This window comes from Podarcis bocagei, assembly GCF_964188305.1.
Source record: "Podarcis bocagei genome assembly, chromosome: 10".
Classification (NCBI taxonomy): domain Eukaryota; kingdom Metazoa; phylum Chordata; class Lepidosauria; order Squamata; family Lacertidae; genus Podarcis; species Podarcis bocagei.
This window is the reverse complement of record NC_138135.1, coordinates 1,578,510-1,600,602: the sequence shown is the minus strand read 5'-3', so window position 1 is coordinate 1,600,602 and position 22,093 is coordinate 1,578,510. Positions and strand designations below refer to the sequence as shown.

At 53.0% G+C, this 22,093-nt stretch overlaps 1 protein-coding gene across 1 annotated transcript; it reads left to right on the top strand.

The window, feature by feature from the left end:
* The first annotated feature begins 1,101 nt into the window (after positions 1-1,101).
* Positions 1,102-11,844, top strand: LEP (leptin). The gene is made up of 3 exons (XM_081210562.1): positions 1,102-1,118; positions 6,803-6,959; positions 8,675-11,844. The coding sequence occupies exons 2-3, from the start codon at positions 6,816-6,818 to the stop codon at positions 9,032-9,034; spliced, it is 504 nt and encodes a 167-aa protein (XP_081066688.1). The 5' UTR covers positions 1,102-1,118; positions 6,803-6,815; the 3' UTR covers positions 9,035-11,844.
* Positions 11,845-22,093: the final 10,249 nt, after the last annotated feature.

Sequence of the window (22,093 nt, the reverse complement as noted above, 5' to 3'; positions counted from 1 at the left end):
GAGCCCCCCCTCAGTTATGGCCGCTCTTCTAAAGCCGCCCAGGTTGGTGGGCATCCCATCTTCCTGCGGGAGGGAGTTCCGTGGGTTAACTCTGCGCTGCTGAATCTCCCGACCTTCCGTTTCGCAAGAGAGCAATTTTTACGCGAGCAAAACTTTTCTCTCTACTTTCTCCTTTTATACCCTCCTATCACGTCGCCTCTTCCTCGCTTTTTCTCTGTACTAAAAAGTCGTTCCCCCCCCCCCAGCTGCCCCCTTATCTCTCAGCGGAGTCGCTCTACCGGCTTGAGGATCTCCGACTGCCTTTTCTGAACCGTTTTGCGCCCGCAGCGGCGCCGCACCGCAGACTTGCCCATTAGACGCCGGCGATTTCATTTTCGATCCCTTTCCTTGTGATAAATATTGTTGCTGGTATTTTTCCCTTAAAAAATCATTTATAGAGATCACCAGAACAGCCCCGAAGTCGAGCGAAGCGTGGAACTGGAGCGGTTTTGGAGCGAGCGCCGGATTTCACTCTGGACTGAATTCAAAGCCGGGTGCGGGGGATCCCCAAGAAATCTGGACAGAAGGTCTCTCCCCCACCCCCACGACCAGCGCGCACTGCCCCGACCCCTGAAGTTCACCAAACACAAATTCAGTTACCGTTAATTAAGCTAAAATATTTTTAATTTCCTCCAGGGGTTAGTGGGGACATGCAAAAACACATTTTCCCTATTTCCTCTTTCTGATTTTTTTTCTTTCCTGGGTATTTTCTTAGAAAAAGGCGAGGAAATAAACGCGTTTGGTTGCGGGAGGCGTCAGTTCCTACCTGGACGTCCCCTTTTGACCCCTTTTCTCTAATACATTTGGGCGGCTCCTTTTCCCAAAAAGCCTTGCCCCACTCCCCTCCCTCCGGGGTAGCGCTCGGGGCTCCCGGGGTAGCGGCGGCGGCAGCAGGGGGTTTTGCGGCGCCGCGGGGTCCCCGCCTCCCGCGCCCGCCCGCCCGCGCCGCCTCCCCCGCCCCGGGCCGGGCAGGGAGGGGCCGGGCCGCGGCCGGGCGAGTTGTGCAACCCGGCGCGCCTTATAAAAGTGTCGCGGCGGCGATGGAGCCTCAGAAGGCCGGCGGAGGCAGCGCGAGAGAGGTGAGCCGAGGCGGGGGGAAGGTGCCTGAATATTGAGGGGGAGGGCAGGGGGGTGGGGAGCTTGTTCCAGAGGTGAACCTCCCTTATCGATCCGCTTTGGACTGTCAGGACTCCTGGAGCCAAGCTGTCGGCTAGCGCGGCGCTGGGCGCCCCAGAGAGCCTCTGAGCGCATGCAGAGATCCTTTACCACCGGGCGCTTAGTCGCAGGGTAGGCGTTGAGGCTTCCAGAGGAGAGGAAAGCCGCCTAGCCGGTGGGGTACCCGTACCTCTTCCTTCTCTTCCCACAGATCCCCATCCCTCTGGGAGAAAAGGCTGAGGAGCTCAGCCGGCCTTTTCCTCCACGTGCGTCTAGCTCCGGCTTTTTCCTGTCTGCTGCTTCCCTCAGTTCCCAAGGGCGAGGTGGATTGTTTCCGCCTGGCCCGGCACCTCTTCCGAAGGCCGGCCCTGCAAATTGGGCGGCTGGGGTGGGGGGGAGACCCGGGGCCGCTGGGGAGCGTGAGATCTCCCCGGATCTCCTACCGTCTCCATCTCCCATTCACTGCCTCGCCAGGGGGACTGACCGGTTGAGGAGCGGAGGAGGGCAGGACGGCGTGTGTTGGGGTGGGGAGACGAAGGGCTTTCCGGGGCCGAGGGGGCGTCCGCACTGCCGCCCCGGACTGACCCCGGCTTCGCCTCGCCTCGCTTCACCCCGGGAGGCCGGGCTGGGCCCGTTCTGGGAAGGATGTGCGGGGAGAGGAGTAACTCCCTCCTGCTCCGCTCGCTTTTGCGAAATGGGAAAAGCAGGTCAGCTGCCTCGGAGGGAGGGAGGCGGCGGGGCCGGAGGAAAGACCCCGAGAGAGCATGTGCAGAGCGCCTGTGCTTAGCCGGCCTCGCGGCGATGCCGGACAAGTGTGAGCCTCGGGATCTCCTGGTTCTGAAGTAAAGAGGGGGGAGGAGGAGCCCCAGGGGTTTTCCACAGGCTTAGGTGCCCCCCCATCCTCCATCCGAGGCTGCGGAGGATCTATGTAACCCCCCCCCCAGCTCTGATTCTGGGAAATTGGAGCAGGATGAAGCCAAGCAAGAGGCCAGATTTCTCCCTGGGGCTCCGAGAACTGCTCTTCTAGACACGCTGGGCCCGGGTGGGGAAGAGTGAGCAACGTGGGGTGTGGAGCCTCTGGACTGGGGCATGAGAATTGGGGGGGGTCGGGCTCTGCTCTCCTAGAAAATGGTCCCCCAGTCATTTGGGGAAGGTCAGTGGCTCAGGGCACTGCTGTGTATGTAGAAAATAAGAAGAGTCATGGAATGGCAGAGCACCCCAAAGGCCATCTAGACCAACCCCCTCCAATGCGGAAGCACAACCAAAGAATCCCCAAAGAGCCTGGCGGGATCGGGCTGGGTCCCATCTAGTCCACCCCAAAGGTCGCTGGCACAATCTCCATGGGCAAGGCTGGGGGCGTTTCCCCACCTGAAATCCTGGAGGCTTCACTAGAACTAGACTGCCCCCAGTGCTCTGCCTCTAGCACAGGACAGCCGCTTCCTCCGTTCCTCATCTGATCTGCTGGCTCCGGGGTCCCACCTCCAGGCTCCGGCAAATGAAACAGGCCAGGGGGCAGCCTGGTCAGCCCCAAATGCCAGGCTGGGCAGTGGGCACCGTCAGGTGGCAGTGAAGGGGCAGAACCCAAGTTGTGACCCAACTTTGCAGGCCATGGGTTTGGGCAGCCTTCTGCCCAGGTAAGAGGGATCCTTGGAGATCCTTGGACTCTGGGTTTCTCTGCAGTACTCCATGCACAGGCCTAGCATTGCTTCGCTCATGGAATTCTAGAATCGTAGAGTTGGAAGGGACACCAAAGGTCATGTAGTCCAACCCCGCACAATGCAGAAATCTCAGCCACTGCCTCCAAGGAAGGAGAGTCCATCACCTCTTGTGGAAGACTGTTCCACTGCCTAACAGCTCTATTCTTGAGCTCCTCTTGGCAGGCACTTGGAGTAGCTTTTTGAGAGCTTAGGAAATTCCCTTTGGGCTCAGTGCTGACTGCACCAACTGGCAGGGGTGGCTCTGGGGGGTTTCAGACAGGGAGTCTTGCCTAGCCCTAGCTGGTGCTAAATACATGTAGGTAGCCGTGTTGGTCTGCCATAGTCAAATAAAATAAAATAAAATAAAATAAAATAAAATAATAAATTCCTTCCAGTAGCACCTTAGAGACCAACTAAGTTTGTTCTTGGTATGAGCTTTCGTGTGCATGCACACTTCTTCAGATACACTGAAACAGAAGTCACCAGACCCTTGTATATAGTGAGAGGGTGGGGAGGGGTATTACTCAGAAGGGTGGTGGGAATGAGTGATTGGCTGATGGGTGTGCTAAACCTGTTGACAACTGTTAACAACTGCAATTGGTCCTACAGGAAAAAGCGAGGGGTGAGATGGCCAAAAATAGCTTTATCATGTATAATGAGATAAGAATCCAATGTCTCTATTCAGACCAGGTCTCTCTATGGTTTTAAGTTTGGTAATCAGTTGCAATTCAGCAACTTCTCTTTCCAGTCTATTTCTGAAATTCTTTTGTAATAAGACAGCTGCTTTGAGATCTTGTATAGAATGTCCTGGGAGACTGAAATGTTCTCCTACCGCATTCTCTAGCTGGTGCCGAGAACGCCAAGGTTTCAGATTTGGGGATCCCTGTAGGGAACAGCTGCCTATTCCTACATTGCAGGGGGTTGGGCTGGATGACCCCCGGGGGTCCCTTCCAAGCCTACAATTCTAGGATTCTGCCAGGGGGCCCTGGGCTGTGCCGCTGAGCCACACCCCCTTTTGACTTTCAGCGAGAGAAACCGTGAGCATCAAAGCCACCCATTCATGTCAGCCTCTGATGCCGACAAGTTGTCCCTCAGTGTCCAGAGTTCAGAGAAGCCTCCACTTCGCTGGGCTGCTGGCCCCGGATTCCTCATTTCGGCGTCATGTTTACCACTCTGTTATCACTGCGGTCGGATTTATGTAACACCCATGTGCAGCTGGATGGCCACAGGCCTCGGCCCTGAGAAGGCAGGCAGGCAGGCAGACTCTGTTCCTGCTTGCCACTGACAGCCAGATGTTGCCAAAACTGTCAACGGCGCTGCTTGAGATTCTCAGGAAACACACATGCCCAACGGGCCCTGCGGATTTGCTGGGCTGCCTTAATTTCCTTCCCACCTGGTGCACGGAGTCCTCCTTCCTTGAGATGTTTTGAAGTGAATCTCCAGAAACACTGGGATGCGGCCGGGATCTTGCCGTGGTAAACACCGTCAGTGGGAACTTCAGCGGGGGAGGGAGAAGCGCCAGTGCCCTTGGTGTGGCAGCTGCTGGGCACCACGCCTCATGCCAGGCAGCTTGGAAGACGCTGCTTCCTGGAGGAGTCTTCCCTCACCCCCCCCTCGCAAGGCCAGAACTCCGGAGAGCCACTCAGGCAGCCAGTGGGGTGTCCTGGTTAGGGAGAGTGTCAGACTGGGGCCTGGGAGACCAGGGTTCGAATCCTCCCCACTTGGCTCTCTGACTTCGGGTCAGTCGCAATGCCTCTCAGCCTAAGCTTCCTCGCAGGGTGGTTGTGTGGGGAGAGAACTGTGTGAGCCAGCCTGGAGAGCTCAGTTGGTTAGAGCGTGGTGCTGAGAACGCCAAGGTTGCAGCTTTGATCTCCGTACAGGACAGCTGCATACTTCTGCACTGCAGGGGGTTGGACTGGATGACCCTCGGGGTCCCTTCCAATTCTGTGATTCTGTTATGTTATGCCACCTTCAGCTCCATGGAGGAAAAGGCGGGGTGTAACTCTGCAGGGCCATCCAGGATGCTGGATGTTGGGAGATTGAGGGCTGTGGACCCAGTGCGTATAAGCTAAACAAGCTCTAGCTTAGGACCCCACTCTCTTGGGGCCCCCCAAAAAAATTATAGGGGGGAAAACTGGATGTATATTTCAAAAATATAAGATAAACAACAATAAAATAAAACCTACATCCAGCAAGTGTTTTGTGTTGTGGAGGCTCCTTTGATGTAAGTCATGGGCCCCACCTGCTAGCCTGCTCCCTAAAATTTCATTTTTTTGCTCCTTTCTAGATATAGGGTGCCTACATTCTGCATGGACTGGTTGCAGGGCAACATGTGCAAATGGCTTTAGATACCGATTAGGTCCATAAATTACCATATAGCATATATTCAACACAAAAAACAGCGACAATTTGTTGTTGACAAAGCTTAGGTCCTCATCAAACCTAAATATGGCCCTGGGTAGACCCGATGAAGTCAGTGAATCAAAGTTAGCCATGTCCAATAGCATCAGTGGCCCTACTCTGAGTAGGGCCAGCATTGGGCACAACCTAGAGGAAAAGGGAATACCTTTTTCCACACAGCACAAAACTGTACTGTTGAATTTTCTCCCCCAAGAAATAGCAACTACAATGGATTGTGATGTGTTTTCTGTTGGCTTGGTGAACACCCAGAAAGGCAGCTACTTATGGAGGCTTTGTAGATTGAGGGTCTTTGGTTTTGAGAAATGGGCCGGTGTGCAAGGGCCAGAAATCTCTCCCTGCTGCAAAATTTTACAGCTTATGTTTTGGGGCCCAGGTGAGCCCCATCACTCCTCTAACCAGCTGGCCTGAATTTTCAGGTACAGATCATCTCCCTCTGTTGTTTTGCAAAGTCACTCATTTGCGTCGCTCTAATTTTAATTTGCTCCGTTCATTAAGTTTGTGCTTGCGTTACTTTTTGCACACTGTAAGGAGGGGGGGGTGTATAAGGAAATTGATTCTCAAGAGCCTCTAACAGCAGCTGCTTTGGCAGACTTCTCCTGCCCAAGTGGACTTTGCTTCCTGAGAGCCAGCTGAGAGCCCTTCCGAGTAGGTGAGAGGAGTTAGGGAAGCAAGACCCCCACTGGGGGGGGGGGAGTCACTCACTCCAGAGGTTTGACCAGCTCAGCACACTCAGCTCCTTTACCAACATTGTGATGAGTAGAGGAAGCCAAAGAAGTCTTTCCAGGGAAAAGGTTAACATGCAAGATAATTAAAAAAGGACATCTTTTAGGCCCATGGTGATGTTCTGTTCTGCCCATTTTGTTTTTCACTTGGTTTTCCTTCAGGGAGTGTCATGCACACACACACCCTGCCCCATCTTTTATCTCCCAAAAACAACCCTATGAGGTTGTTCACCTGTGCATTTGTTCCTAAAGCAAGGGCTAGTATCTTTCCAAGTTTAGGAAGACTGAAACATAGTGGAAAGGAAGAGTTGTAGAGTTGGAAGGGACCTCAAAGGCTCCTCCTTCAATGCGGGGATCACAGCATCTGGTCCAAAGTCAGACAGGGAAAGAGATCTGGCCAGGGGATCCCACAAGCAGGATCTGAGCACAGGAGGCCTTCTGGCGATTCAGAAGCATCGCTGCCTCTGACCGTGGAGGGCAAGCCATCAGAAGCCCTCTCCTCCTCCATGTCTCCTCCTCTTTTAAAGCCGTCTAATTTGGTCGCCTCTATTTCCTCCTGTGGGAGGGAGTTCCACAGTTCAACTCTGCGCTGCATGAAGAAGTCCTTTCTTTTCTCTGTCCTGAATCTTCTAACTTTCGGCTTCTGGTGTTACAAGACGGGGAGAAACCCTTCTCTCTCTCTATCCACATTCCCTGTGAGGACGGACACCCCTTCTTCAGGACACCCAGAGGAGCTCCCCTAACTGGTTTTCCTCTTTATCTGCACAGGCTGAAGGAGAAGATGCGCTGCCCCAACATCTCCTTGTGTGGCTTGCTATGGGTCTGGCTGCCCCTCTTCCACGGCCGGCCTGTGAAAATTGACAAGGTCGTAGCTGACACTAAAAGCCTCACCAAGACCATCATGACCAGGATCCAGGAGCACCAGGTAAGAGGTGGGGTAAGAAAAGGCTCCGTCCCCTCCTTCCCACCTACTCACAGAAGCATTGGATTGTAGAGCTGGAAGGGTCCCCCAGGGGTCATCTAGTCCAGCCCCACAAAAGAATCATGGCCATTCAGGGTCTGACTGTGTTTTCCTGGAGCTCATTGCAGTCTTCAGGACCTTCTGCTCTCCTCCAAGCTGATGACAGCAAGCCAGGCTTCTCCTGCGTTAGTACTTGCCACCCAGGCAGACAGCCCCGAATGCCCCCTCCTCAGTGCCTGTCTGCGGCAATGGGCTATCAGAGTGGGGAGCATGGATGAATTGTACTGGAGCGATTGTACCAGGGCACAGGCCTTCAAAAGGATTGGGTGCTGAGTTTCATTCAAAAAGAACTAGGCTTCCTAGAAGGAAGTTACACAACAAAATGTGCAGGCAGCCTTCTGGGTGGTTTCTGTGAAATGAGCCAGCCTAGCTGCTCCTGTCTTTGTGTTTTAGCCAATGAGTGAAGTCAGAACTGTGATTGATGAGTGAGTTGTTTGGAAACCAGCCAATAGGATTTCCTGGGGTCCTAAAGAAATAGTGTTTTCCCCTCCCCCTTTAGTTCCCTCCCTCCCACCTTGTTTTCTAGTCTTTTCATTCCCCTTTCCTTTCTCCCTAGCAACCAGGACACACCTTTCCTGTGGTAGGTTCACTGAGGTCGGGTACACCTTAGAAGCTATTTTCTGCAAATACTACTGCACAATAAGTGCAGGTGGGTGTTACATAATTCTCCCCCTGCAAGCGGCAAATGCCAAAAATTTGCAGAGAGGCCTCGAATGGCAGCTCTTTGGAACCCATCCCTTGTGCATGCTCACCTGGGAATATGCGAACACAAGTGGTTCTTAGGCATCTGAAACATGCAATAACTAGGCCAAATTAAGATCAATTGAAGCCTTGGAGCTGTACTAATTTTCAGGGTTGTAGAGGAGAATAATATGTAGGCACTTCAAGAGTTTATTTAGGTCATGGGCCAGGACTTCTCTGCGGTAAACATTTCAACCCTCCCTGCCAAGCCTGCCACAATAATAACAACAACAATTTCTTGCACCCCGCCCATCTGACTGGATTGCCCCAGCCACTCTGGGCAGCTTCCAAGAGAGGATGGGTGTCAGTCTGGCATTCTGTGGCACAAGTGTTCAAGGCATGCGCCTGTCTCATGTGCTCCAGAGTGGTGTGAGCAGCAACACACTGAGTGAAACTCTTGCTTTGGGAAAGCAGCCCTTCCTCCTTCCTTCCATTTTCCTTAAGGCTAAGCCTTGCTGCCAGGGATGCGGGTGGCACTGTGGTCTAAACCACAGAGCCTAGGACTTGCTGATCAGAAGGTTGGTGGTTCGAATCCCCATGACAGGGTGAGCTCCCGTTGCTCGGTCCCTGCTCCTGCCAACCTAGCAGTTCGAAAGCATGTCAAAGTGCAAGTAGATAAATAGGTACCACTCCGGTGGGAAGGTAAACTGCGTTTCCGTGCGCTGCTCTGGTTCGCCAGAAGTGGCTTAGTCATGCTGGTCACATATCCCGGAAGCTGTACACCGGCTCCCTCAGCCAATAAAGCGAGATGAGCGCCGCAACCCCAGAGTCGGCCACGACTGGACCTAATGGTCAGGGGTCCCTTTCCCTTTACGCCTTGCTGTCATCTGCAGCAGAGCTTGGCATAACCGCCTGCGATTTCCCTCTTCCCATTGCAGTTTCCTCCAGTGAACCTGAAGATCAGTGGGTTTGATTTCATCCCTGGGCAGCTGCCAGCAGAAAGCCTGGAGGCCATTGACGAGACCCTGCAGATCTTCCACCAGGTCCTCTCCAGCCTGCCTTTGGAGGCCCCCGTGGTGCAAATCTCCAACGACGTGGAGAACCTCCGCAGCCTCCTTCAGATGCTGAGCTCCCACCTGGGCTGCCTGCTCCGCAGACCTTCTGCAGCCGACAACCTGGGCAACCTCACAGAGCTGATGACCGTCTCCCCGTACACGACAGCCGTGGTGACCTTGGACCGACTCCACAAGTGCCTAGAGAGCATCGCAAAGTACCTGGACCACGTTCAGAACTGCTAGGGTGTGCGGGCGCCTCTGTGTGCAAACGCACAGAGCCTCTTTGTTTTCCTGGCCGGGTTAAACCTCACCCACACCTATGCAAGAAGCAAAACGCCTCAGGTTACGATATCTGTGATGACAGCAAAACCAGCCTGGGAGCAAAACTGTCACACATTTACCTGCACCAGGAACTGATCTGCGAATGTTTTTGGACCATCACTTTGTTCCTGGGCATCCTCTCTCAGGGTAGACTTGACTCAGTTTGGGGGCAGCTCAGTTTGCGGGGAGGGGCGGGGGGGTCACTCGATTGTGTCTGGTTGTGGTTTGCATGAACGGGAGACTGCAGGGGAATCATAGAAGGGTAGGTAGGCAGGGACCCCTAGAGTCATCTAGTCCAAACCCAGGAGCTAAGCAGCTCCTGACAGGTGGCCAGTCAACATCCATTCCACTGTTAAATGGTTCTTAGCACCAGAAAGTCCTTCCTAATGTTTTGCTTAATCTCCTTCCTTGTCATTTGAATTCGATGTCCGGGTCTTCCTCTCCAGAGCAGCAGAAAACATGTTTGCTCCATGTGAGATGCGTGGTTCAAAAAGGGGGACTCCCAATCCTTTGGAGGGGCTTCCGTTTTTCCTTTTTTCATTTTGGAGGGCCGGTTTGGCTCTCTCATGCTCTCTGATGAGACTCAGATCAGGCAAAGTGAGAGGCGACCCCCCCTGGCCCCCCACCCCAAAGAAACCTGAATGCCAGGAGCAGAAGTTGTTCCTCAGTAGCCCTCTTCTTCGCTGCCTGAGCGGAGTCTCCAGCGACATAGAGCTCTTCAGCGGGGCAAGGCAGGTCATGTCGGGGCTGGTTCAGATTTCTATGGGGGGGGGGGTTGTTCCAGGGTGGAGGTACAATTGAGCATGGTCCCAGTCTTGCTTTTGGATAGGTTCAAGATTATATACTGCAAAAAAAGAAAAGAAAAAAGGAGCAACGTATTTGAAGAGCAGACCCCACTGTTAACTTTTCAGACCTCGGAATAACGAACGTAGCAATATCACCCACGTGGATCAAAATTAAGCAAAACTTGGGTTTGCGCCTTTGGCACACGGGGCAAGCCAGCGCTTCCTTCTCATTCTTCAGAATCACTCCTGGGCAAACGACACTTTGGTGCATGTAATGACAAAACCCATAATTTAAAATTTTTTTTTGTTATTGTTATTTTCAGCAAAATGCAGCCTGGGGTGGGGGAGGGGTGTGTGTGTTTGTGTGGTTTTGAGCTGAGCAGCAGGGCAGGCCAAGGGGCGTGGGAATACTGAGTGATTCCCAGTCCCCGTTTCACGCAGAACACGCCCCTACCGCTCACTCAGGGCCCGGATTCGAGTTTACAGAGGAAGACACGTTAATAAACAACAGGGCATTAGATGCAGGCCGTCAGAGGCAGAATTCCTCGTGGAATTATAGAACTGGAGAATCATTGGTCCCAACCGCCTGCAAAGCAGGGATCACGGCTGAATTATCCCTGGCAGGGGCCCAACCAACCTTTGCTTTTAAACCTCCACCACCTTCTTCCCATCAGAATGTTCTTCTTCATGCTCAGAAAAAGTTCTTCTCCTGCAAATCAAGATTCCAGGAAATGCCCATCTCTCCCTCTGTGGATGGAGATGGTGGTTTGTGGAAGACTTCACTTCCCATGTGCAAAGTGCCTGCCTTCAGTTCCCCCCAGTCAAGTTTTTGGAACAATGGGGAAGCCTTCAAAATGTGCTCAGCAGAGGTAAAGCGTTCCAGGGGTGGGGGTGGGGGGGTGGGAGTATCCAAACTACAAGCAGCCCCCCCCTTTTCCTACTGCCTTCAACCCTCTGAGAAAAATGATTGCAAAGGGCCTCTCAGCTGCAAGGCAGGGGTTGGACTAGATGACCCCTGGGTCCCTTCCAACTCTACAGTTCTGTGATACTAAGGCAAGTGGCACAAAGGAGGCAGAGAGGAGCTTGACACCTTCCCCACCAAGCGGGACATCCCTTCTGTGATTCTGCAGCAGGCGGTTTCCCAGCTGGGGGTTGGGCTGGATGACCTTTGGGGGATCCCTTCTGATTCTGTGATTCACTCTTAAAGCTGTAGTGAGTGGGAAATGGATAGTCCCCATTGCAAACCTGCCTGCCCCAGTATAGGCTTTCCGCTCTGCAAAGGTCTCTCCCTCCTCTGGGTGCTCATGGATTCAAGCACAGCTGGGGGCAGCTAGGGCTTCATCCTGACTCTGCAAGGAGGAAGGAGGCCTCTGTGCCTTTGCACACCAGGTGCCCTTGTCTGACTCCCTTCCCTTTGAGGCAGAGGGGGATCCCCTCCTCCCTCTCCCGCGTCTGCTCTCAGCACCTGGGGGTTTCGGTGCGAGGGTGGGCGGGAGGAATTCCGCGTCAAGGGAGCAGCTAAGGTGCTGTGCTCAGACTTCTTAGAAAGAGCCTTTTACAACTCTCCCATTTCCCCTTAGGTGGCATTTCAGTTGCAAGACCAAAACGTTTTTTCCGAGGGTGTGATGGGTCATTCAGGGTGTTGCATTCCTTCCCTGCTCTGTGAGCTGGAGGGCTCTCGTGTGTGTGTGTGTGTGTGTGTGTGTGTGTGTGTGTGTGTGTGTGTGTGTGTGTGTGTCTTGTGGGGAGGGAGGGCTGCTCTGAAAGACTCAAGTCAGGAAGAGAGCAGAAGATCTTCCCAAGCAGACCCGAAAAAGCCTCCGTATTGTTAAACTCGCCCTTCTTATTTATTTTCGTTTCCCATTACGACGTTTGTTGACAATTTTTGCTTTTCTTTCTGTATCTGGAATAATATTTATATTTTATAAACATGTGCTGCATTTTGAATAGTGACGGGTTTTTGCTTTGCTGGCCCCCAGGATCCTGGAGGGGGGGTTCCTTTTCTTTCTGGTGGGTTGTCCTGGGGGGAGCAGGGAAAAGGAGGAGGGGGAGAACATTGACACATCCAGGGTCAATATATGAGGTGGGGGTCCTATTCCCGCCCTGCACTCAGCTCTCACCTGTGGCTCCTAGAAGCTGTCAGCATGCGACAGCGGCCACAATCCCGGGAAACGGCTTCGACTGGCCGGCTAAACCAGGTGAGGGTAGCCAAAGGTAACTCACCTTTGGTGAGTTAGGGGCTTCCCCTGCATGTGGAGACAGGTGGAGATGGAGCAGAGGAGACCAGGATTTGGTCCAACGATCAAGAAGTCGGTTTCTACATGAGATGCAGAGGGAAGTGGGGGCCAGATGGGGGCTCATCAACCTGGGAAGGGAGCCCATTTAGGAGAAGGAAAACTCTGGTCCTAAATCTCTGCTGCCTTTCTTGTCAGAGTAAATCCCGAGTAAAACTCTGTATCCGCTGCCTTGTGGGACATCTTCAGCAGAAAGAAAAAGGCTAAGGAGTAAACTAGACACAAATCTGGAATAGAGCCCCTGAGGATGGTGCCTTGTTCTCCCCCTTCTGGCAACCTCTTCCCGGTACATTTCTGAGCATAATTCAAAGTGTTGGTGCTGACCTTGAAAGCCCTAAACGGCCTTGGTCCAGTAGACCTGAAGGAGCCACCCCCATCACTCAGCCCGGACACTGAGGTCCAGCGCCGAGGGCCTTCTGGCGGTTCCCTCATTGCGAGAAGCAAAGCTACAGGGAACCAGGCAGAGGGCCTTCTCGGTGGTGGCTCCTGCCCTGTGGAACGCCCTGCCACCAGATGTCAAAGAGATAAACAACTATCTGACTTTTAGAAGACATCTGAAGGCAGCCCTGTTTAGGGAAGATTTTAATGTTTGATGTATTTATCGTGTTTTTAATATTTGATGGGGAGCCGCCCAGAGTGGCTGGGGAAACCTAGTCAGATGGGCAGGGCGTAAATAAGAAATGATGATGATGATGATGGTGCCAAATGTCCCCCTCGGCTCTGCTTTCCTTTGGACCCCATCTGTGCCCCCCAGGGAAGTCAATTAGTGCTACAAAAACAGCAAAAACAGAGCGGTGGTTCTGGAAATTGCCGTGTAATCCACTGACATGGTAATGAGAGGTAGACAAACGAAGGAGAGAAAGGGACAAAGGCTTTACAAAGATTCCTTTCTCAGTTTAGCTGGTGAGTCATCCAAAATCTTCCTCCTTGTTAAGCTAGGGATCTCTGGGGTATTCCTCGACTTTTGCGGTGTCTTCCAAATATGGTTTCCAACACAACGTCTTAATGGTTTTAAAGCTGAACGTTAGAAGATTCAGGTCCGGTAAAGAAAGTCATAGAATCATAGAGTTGGAAGAGACCACAAGGGCCATCGAGTCCAACCCCCTGCCAAGCAGGAAACACCATCAGAGCACTCCTGACATATGGTTGTCAAGCCTCTGCTTAAAGACCTCCAAAGTAGGAGACTCCACCACACTCCTTGGCAGCAAATTCCACTGTCGAATAGCTCTTACTGTCAGGAAGTTCTTCCTAATGTTTAGGTGGAATCTTCTTTCTTGTAGTTTGGATCCATTGCTCCGTGTCCGCTTCTCTGGAGCAGCAGAAAACAACCTTTCTCCCTCCTCTATGTGACATCCTTTTATATATTTGAACATGGCTATCATATCACCCCTTAACCTCCTCTTCTCCAGGCTAAACATGCCCAGCTCCCTTAGCCGTTCCTCATAAGGCATCGTTTCCCGGCCTTTGACCATTTTGGTTGCCCTCCTCTGGACACGTTCCAGTTTGTCAGTGTCCTTCTTGAACTGTGGTGCCCAGAACTGGACACAGTACTCCAGGTGAGGTCTGACCAGAGCAGAATACAGTGGCACTATTACTTCCCTTGATCTAGATGCTATACTCCTATTGATGCAGCCCAGAAGTGCATTGGCTTTTTTAGCTGCCGCGTCACACTGTTGGCTCATGTCAAGTTTGTGGTCAACCAAGACTCCTAGATCCTTTTCACATGTACTGCTCTCAAGCCAGGTGAAGTCCTTCATGCAGCACATAGTTAAACTATGGAACTCCCTGCCTCAGGAGGCAGTGGTGCCCACCAGTCTTTAAAAGAGGATTAGGCCAATTCCAGGAGGGCTAGTGGAGGCAGCCAGCCATAGTGGCAATGCGCTGTCTCTATGGTCAGAGGCAGTCAGGCCTCTGAATGCCAGTTGCTGGAAACCATGGGGGGGCAGGGGAGAGTTGCTCTTGCGCTGGGATCCTGCTTGCTGGTTTCCCACTGGCATCTGACTGGCCACTGTGGGAACAGGATGCTGGACTAGGTAACCACTGGGCTGATATAGAAGGCTCGTCCTCCCTTCTTATGTCCTTATAGCCTCCTTCATGGCTGATATTATCAGCTCCATCTGTTTACCAGCTCCATCTGGTACGCAGGATGAGACCCTCCCTGTCCGCAAACTGTCTCGCCAGAGTGGTGCATGCTCTGGTTATCTCCCACTTGAACTACTGCAATGCGCTATACATGGGGCTACCCTGGAAGGTGACTCGGAAACTACAACTAATCCAGAATGCAGCAGCTAGACTGGGGACTGGGAGCAGCCGCTGGGATCACATAACACCGATCCTGAGAGATCTGCATTGGCTCCCAGTTTCCGAGCGCAATTCAAAGTGTTGGTGCTGACCCTTAAAGCCCTAAATGGCTTTGGCCCAGTACACCTGAAGGAGCGTCTCCACCCCCATTGTTCTGCCCGGACACTGAGGTCCAGCGCCGAGGGCCTTCTGGTGGTTCCCTCGCTGCGAGAAGCCAAGTTACAGGGAACCAGGCAGAGGGCCTTCTCGGTGGTGGCACCCGCCCTGTGGAACGCCCTCCCACCAGATATCAAAGAGAACAACAACTACCAGACTTTTAGAAGACATCTGAAGGCAGCCCTCTTTAGGGAAGCTTTTAATGTTTAATAGGTTATTGTATTTTAATATTCCATTGGAAGCCGCCCAGAGTGGCTGGAGAAACCCAGCCAGACAGGCGGGGTATTATTATTATTATTATTATTATTATTATTATTATTATTATTATTGCCATCGATTGTCCTATTCTCCATGAATTTGCCCAGTCCTCTTTTAAAACCGCCCAAAACCATTGGACTCCGTGGAGCTGTGGGGAAAAGAGACAGGGCCTTTTCAGTGGTGGTCCTCAACCTTTGGGACTTGCTAAGGAGAGCAACAGGCTCGTGCCTTGTTTTGCAACAACAGGCCTCCCCTGGTTCTTTTGTTACGAAACCAGCTGCCAGAGTCACGAATGTCTCAGGGGGCGGGTGTGCCTGTTTTTGTTATTCTGCGCAGAGCCTGAGAAGAGGCTGCAGGATCCGGCCCATGACCCATCATCCTGTTCTCAAAGTGTCCAACCAGATGCCTTCATGTTGTGGTGGTGACTCAGTGCCCCACTTCCTCAAGATCCTCCCAAATAGCTTTCTCAACCTGGTACGGCTCCCATCTGCCCCACCCTGGATGCCAGGAGATTCAGGGAAGGCTGCCCCAGAAATATGCCCTATCTAGGGCATTCGGGCAGAGCAACATGGGGGTGCCAGGAGGCGGGTTCCCCAGTCACCTCCGTGGGAGCTTTGTCTCCAGCTACTTATTTGTAAAAGCATTTATACAACGCCCTATAAGAAGCCAGCAGGGTTATTCTGCCTGGCCAAGTGGCAAGACTCGGGAGGGAGAAAAGAAAGAACTCAAAGAGCACTGGGTAAATTCAGACAGAAAAAGGCTATTGGCGGTTTCTTGCCGTGATGGCTCGGCTCTGCCTTCACTGTTGGGGCAGCGATGCTTCTGGGAGCCAGTGTCTGGGAGCCACAAGAGGGGTAGTTGCTCTTGCACTCGGATCCTGCCCGCTGGTTTCCCATAATGGGAGAAGAGGCCCATTAGTGAGGAGAAGACGCTGGACTCTTCTGGTGATGTTCTTATAAGACACAGGTAAAGGTAAAGGGACCCCTGACCATTAGGTCCAGTCGTGGCCAACTCTGGGGTTGCAGCGCTCATCTCGCTTTATTGGCCGAGGGAGCCGGCGTACAACTTCTGGGTCATGTGGCCAGCATGACTAAGCTGCTTCTGGCGAACCAGAGCAGCGCACAGAAACGCCCTTTACCTTCCCACCAGAGTGGTACCTATTGATCTACTTGCACTTTGACGTGCTTTTGAACTGCTAGGTTGGCAGGAGCAGGGACTGAGCAATGGGAGCTCACCCCATCACGGGGATTCGAACCGCCAACCTTCTGATCGGCAAGTCCTAGGCTCTGTGGTTTAGACCACAGCACCACCCATGCACCATTAACAATCAATGCAGGTGACTTGCTGATGAAACCACCCAGCCAGTGAAATTTAATAGCTGCTGTGATGTGCTGGAGGCATAAAGAAGCAGAGCCCTTACGACTCTTGGGCAGAGGGAGGGAACTTCTCCAGGTGGCCGTAGCTGAGGGGCAGCAGAAGCACCACTTCCTTGGCTGTTCCCCTCTCCTCGAGAGCAGGAACGTCCTGCACCCCCTAAACTAGCCAGGCGCCCTCAGGTGTGCTGGTGGATGCTCCTATCCTGAGTCATCTCTCAGTCCAGTCACTTTCAGAACATGGAAGGGACACGCACACCATCTTGTTGGTTGCCTCCGGCAGCAAAATATCTTGGGCTGGCTCTGGAAAGAAGCCGCTGAGGATGGCAGAAGGGAGCCTGGCTGCCTCAGCTGTGGCAGCAGCCACACTGCATGCGCAGGAGAAGAGCCAAGGGGCCACTTAGAGCTCCTTAGAAGATCTAAATGCAAAAGATAGACAGACAGACAGGTAACCATAGAATCATAGAACTGTAGAGTTAGAAGGGTCCCAGGGGTCATCTAGTCCAACCCCCTGCAATGCAGCGATTTTTTGCCCAACACGTGGCTTGAACCCAGGACCCTGAGATCAAGAGTCTCCTGCTGTACTGAGCCATTCACTTCCTCCTATGCTGTTAAAAAAATTAAATTCCTTCCAGTAGCACCTTAGAGACCAACTAAGTTTGTTATTGGTATGAGCTTGAAGATACCTGAAGAAGAAGTGTGCCTGCACAGGTATCTGAAGAAGTGTGCATGCACACGGAAGCTCATACCAATAACAAACTTAGTTGGTCTCTGAGGTGCTACGGGAAGGAATTTTCTTATTGTGTTTCGACTGCGGCACGCCGACACAGCTACCTACCTGTAACTAAAACAAATTAAAGTAAAACTAATACACTAAATTAAAATAAAAGCAGCTAGTCCGCTGAGGTACTGTACAAAGACGGAGATGGCAGGTTTTCCTTCCTAGCCTAGCGCAGGGTCTCCTGGAGGTATTTCCTGGGTCTCGTGGCACCTTCAAATGCAACGATCGGACTAAAAGCCTATGATAGATGGATAGATGGATAGATGGATAGATGGATAGATGGATAGATAATATTCCGGTGGAAATGCGGCTTGCTGAGGTTCTCCGTACCTGCCCCGGCCGCGTGCGCCCCCCGCCTGTCCCGCCCCCTCCTGCGAGGGATCCTGCCTTGGCACAGGATCACGCGCTCCCTTCAATTAAGCAGGCGACTCCTCCTTAGCACGGAAGCCCCCAGGGGGCTGCTGCGAGCGAGCGTCTCCTTGCTTGCCCCGGCTCCGGGGACCCAGGCCCGGCTTTGGCAGCCGGCCAGAAATGTGGGGCGGGGGGCGCCCCCGACCTCCCCTCCCGGGGGCCCGGCAGCCCGCGCAGCGTTGCTGCAGACTTTGCAAAGGAGGTGGGAACGGGGGGCTTCGCTGGAAAGGCGCCGCCGGCCCCCAAACAGGAGCGGGAGGGTGGAGTCTGTTGCAAAGAGGGCCCGGGGCTTGGCTGCCCTCCAAGGAAGAAGCCGCCCCCAGCCGCGTCCTCCCGTAACCTCCCCCCCCCCCACGGCATCCAGGAGGCCTCTCGCGTGTGTCACGGCAAGAGGCCACGTCGGGACGCTCCTGCACCTGGGACTGGGGCGGGGGGGGGGAAGAGGGGCTGCTGCTGTCACCGCCCTCTCCAACCCCAAATCAGCTCCCTCCCCGCAGAGCGCAGGATTCCTCGGGGGTCAAGAGGCAGGCTGCGGAAGAGCTTGCAGGATCAGGCCCATCTGGTCCGCATCCTGATCTGGAGCAGGACTCCCTCTTCCCCTCCTGTGGTCTCCCCAAGAAGATGATTCTGCGCTGGAAACTGCCCTGCGGTCTTCGGGTGATAAATAAATAAAGTAATAACTAAGAAGAGCCTTCTGGATCAGACCAAGAGCCCATCCAGTCCATCGTTCTCCTTCTGGGTTTCCTAAATGAGGCATCTTGTTGGCCACAGTGAGAACTCAGGATGCTGGACTAGAGGGGCCAGGGACCTTTGGGGGACAGTTGAGGGAGCTGGGCTTAGCCTGTAGAAGAGAAGATTGAGAGGTGCTCCTTCTGAGATAGTCTGTCCACCTTTGGTCCCTATCCTGCACTCAGTTCTCACCGGTCAACACGCAACAGCAGCCACAGCCCAGGAACGGCTTCAACTGGCTGGCAAAAGCAGGTGCAGATAGCTGATGGCTCTCAATTCCTTGGTGGGTTGGGGACTTCGGCTGCAGGTGAAGGCAGGCCCTGGTGCAGGGGTCTGCAACCTTTAAGACAAAAAGAGCCACTTGGACCCGTTTCCGAAGGAAAAAAAACTGGGAGCCACAAAACTCGCCATTATAAAAATAACCTTTTTGTCACTTTTTTATTACTTCTTTGTTTGACCCCTCAGAATTACTCCTCCTCATAGAAATAAACGTTAAATTAACAAGTTACCTTTTTGTGTGTGTGTGTGTTCTTCACTCCCCTTCAAAACAGTGACCAGCATACATGCCCCCTTTCAATGCAGTGACCAGCGTACATGCCCCTTACAATGTAGCGGGCGAACGAGCGGGTGGGAAGGTGACGTTGGGACGGTGCGTGACTAACACACGCACTGCCCCCATGCGACGCCACAGCCAGCACAGCGCCCACCACAGTGGGGAGTGTCGGGGCGCACAATGCGCCTCCTCCCCTCGCTAGTATCCGCCCCGGAGCCGCAGCAAAGGTGTAAAAGAGCCACATGCGGCTCCGGAGCCGCAGGTTGCAGACCCCTGCCCTGGTGGATGGAGAGGATGAGACCAAGAGGATGAGACCGTCAAGAAGGCAGTTTCTGCAGGTGCTGTAGAGGGAAGTGAAGGGCAGGTGGAGCTCATCAACCAGGGAAGGGAGCCCGTCCAGGAGAAGGACAACTCTGATCCTAAAACTCCACTGTCTTGTGGGATATCTTTGGGAGAAGATAAGGCTCAGGAGTAAACGCTAGACAAATCTGGAGTCCCTAAGGTGCTTGGTCACACCTCATATGGCTCCTTCCCACAAAGCCTCTCCTAGCCCTAGGGCCATTGAAAAATCCAGGAAACTCTTAAATCGTGTGGTGGCGCCCAAATTGCGTTACATGTATGGCCATGTGATTCTGCATGATGACATCCGGTTCAGCGAGTTGTCTTTGTTTCGTGATGACAGTGTTCACCTTTCAGATATTGGCAATGATATTTGGCTGGCCGACATTGTTACCGGAAAATCCGAGGGCTCTCTTGGACAAAGGAAGACACCGACCAGGGCAAGTCAGAGCAAAACAGCAGCCAGTAGGCTTGGTCTTTATTTTGGTAAGAAAACTGTCGCGACAGGGCTCCCACCGTCCACGAGGTGAAGCAAGATGGAAGCCCCGAACAATGGGAGACCCCAACTTTTATTAACCACCAATCCCCTTGACTACACCCCCAGAATTACATCATATATACATCATGATTTTATTAAAGGACAGGAGGAGTCAAGGAGGAGTTTCCCAGGTAATCCGAGTATCATGACACCTGGCGGAGACCACCTCTCCCCCTCCCCACATGAGTCATTTCCATAAACAAAGGAATGGGCGAAGTTTCCCTGCCCCCTGAGGGGAATCCGGTCGGGGTCCTTTGTCGGAGTCCGTATTGAATACACTACCGTATGCAGTTTATTGTGTTCCTGATAGGTTTTCGTCTGAGCCCTCCCCGATGGTTATCAAGGCAGCCCCGCCATCCGGAGAAGGGCCGTTGTGTACGTGACTGCACGGTTCAAGGCTTATGGCCGATCAATCCCAGCTCACCCCCCTTTGATAGTTCTTGTAATATGCAGTGAAATAAAAGTGATCCGGTGAAAATCCATTGTACGGCTGATTTTTGGTGAATTTATAAAGAATATAGTCACTGAAGTTCAAAGTACTTTCCTCTTTCGGAAACAACTTGCAACATTTTGATTAGATCAGTCATGGTCCATTGAACTCGGAAACAATGAATCGGGAGCTGTCAAAAGGTGAGGGAACAGACGCCCGCAGCCTGCAGTACCAGCGTGGCCGCCGCAAGGGGCGCTGTCCGATAATGCTGATTGGTCGAGGCAGCCGCTGTTTGGCCTAGAGTTCGGTCGTCCGGTCTACTCTCAATAAAGATAGGGCGGCGCGGAGCGCTAAACAGAGTGTTATCAATGCAGCGCTTCCTTATTTACGGAAGGCTTTTAAGAGATGGCCCTCTAAAGGGACATCTCTAGGGTCAGGGAGGGGAGATGTGTGTATATGTGAATGTGGTGCTTGTGCGATACAAGTGTTAAATGGAAGGGGGGGGTTTCCGGCGACAGTTCCCCCCTTCGGAGATAAGATTGCGAAGGTGGGTAAACCGCGCAATCCTTCTCTCCGCACAAATCAGTAAAAGTCAGATATGCCTTACCTAGTGTCCAGATTATGGAGGTTCTCCAGGGGCCCCATCTCAATGGGGTTCGGCTGGGTTCCCGGTGCCTGTGGTCTGTAGGTGATGGTCGATCGCGGGCGTGGGGTGGGAAGGCAAGAGCCGCAAGTTTGACAGCACATCGGGAAGCAGTGGATTGCGCAGCAGAAGACAGCAATGCAGATAGTCACAGTAATGAGGATTAGGAGTCCGTTCCCTAAGAGTTGTTTTATCCAGCCAGACCCAGGCAGCCAGCTCCACAACTGGGTATCTGAGAGTCCTTCATGTTGGATGTCTTTAAGTCCGTCTGCTAATTTATAGATGTTGTTAAGATGTCCGGTAATGTTAAGGGTTTGATCTGATACGTGTGTGCAGCACTCGGTTCCGACAAGGGCACAAACGCCTCCCGTCGAGGCGAGAACATAGTCCAAAGCAAGGCGGTTCTGTACCGCAGTTTGCCTGACTTCCGTCAACTCCGTCAGGATAGACTGAGTAGCTGCATTGGATTCCTCCATGAAATTTAACAGTATGTCCGTTAATTTAAGAATATCGACATGGTTGGAGCCAGCTCCATACGCGGGAAAAAGAGCCCGGCCATACGTTTCACTATTAGCCGCTACGTCGGAGAGTTGTGACAAGTCCTTTGCCCTCTTGTTGCGTCTCCTCCCGGGGGGTAGATCTAGGGTGACCCGGACTCCAGGCAAGATCAGGCCGAGATAACAAGTGCCGCGGGAGTGGGGGCTGGCCCATACATAGCCGCGGTGGCCACAAACCCAGAACAACCCTTGTAGGCATGAGTCTATGCGGCCGGTGAGGAAGGTGCGGAAGAAGCACTGGGAGACCGGGGAGGGGCTCCAGGAGTCGGGTAAGGCCATAACGCGTCTCCATGCAGACATCAAACTGGGGTGGATAGAGGGGTTGCCTAGGTGCCATAGGGTAATTCGGCCATTCAAAGCAATGTCAATGGTGTACTTACAGGTGCTCTCGCCGATGACTTTGTCGCTCCCACTGAACTTCCGGCAAAGGTCGCCTGTGGTGGGTCCTGTTAGGTAGATGTACTGGTGGGTCAAGTTCACGGCAGTCAGGTTCCAGGACTGCACGTCAGCGGAGAGGTGCTGTTGCAGGGTGAGAGGTACTCCTAGGAATGGTATGCCACTGTGAAGGTGTGCGGGAGCATTGGCACAGATCCAGCACTCCTTGGTTGTTGTCTGTTTTGCTATTTGAGAGATTAATTTTACATAGGTGTTGGAGTGCCAAGTGGACAAAAAGTCATTATTGTTGGGGTTTTCGGATACTGACAGTTCCCCCCTTTGTCGAGGTGCCGTTCCGGCGGGGTGGAGGGGATCTTGGCGGAGTAGGTAGGTGAGGTTTGTTGCGAGACCTCCACACCTTTGGGGTCCGGTAGTGTCCCATTCTGCTGGTGGTGTAA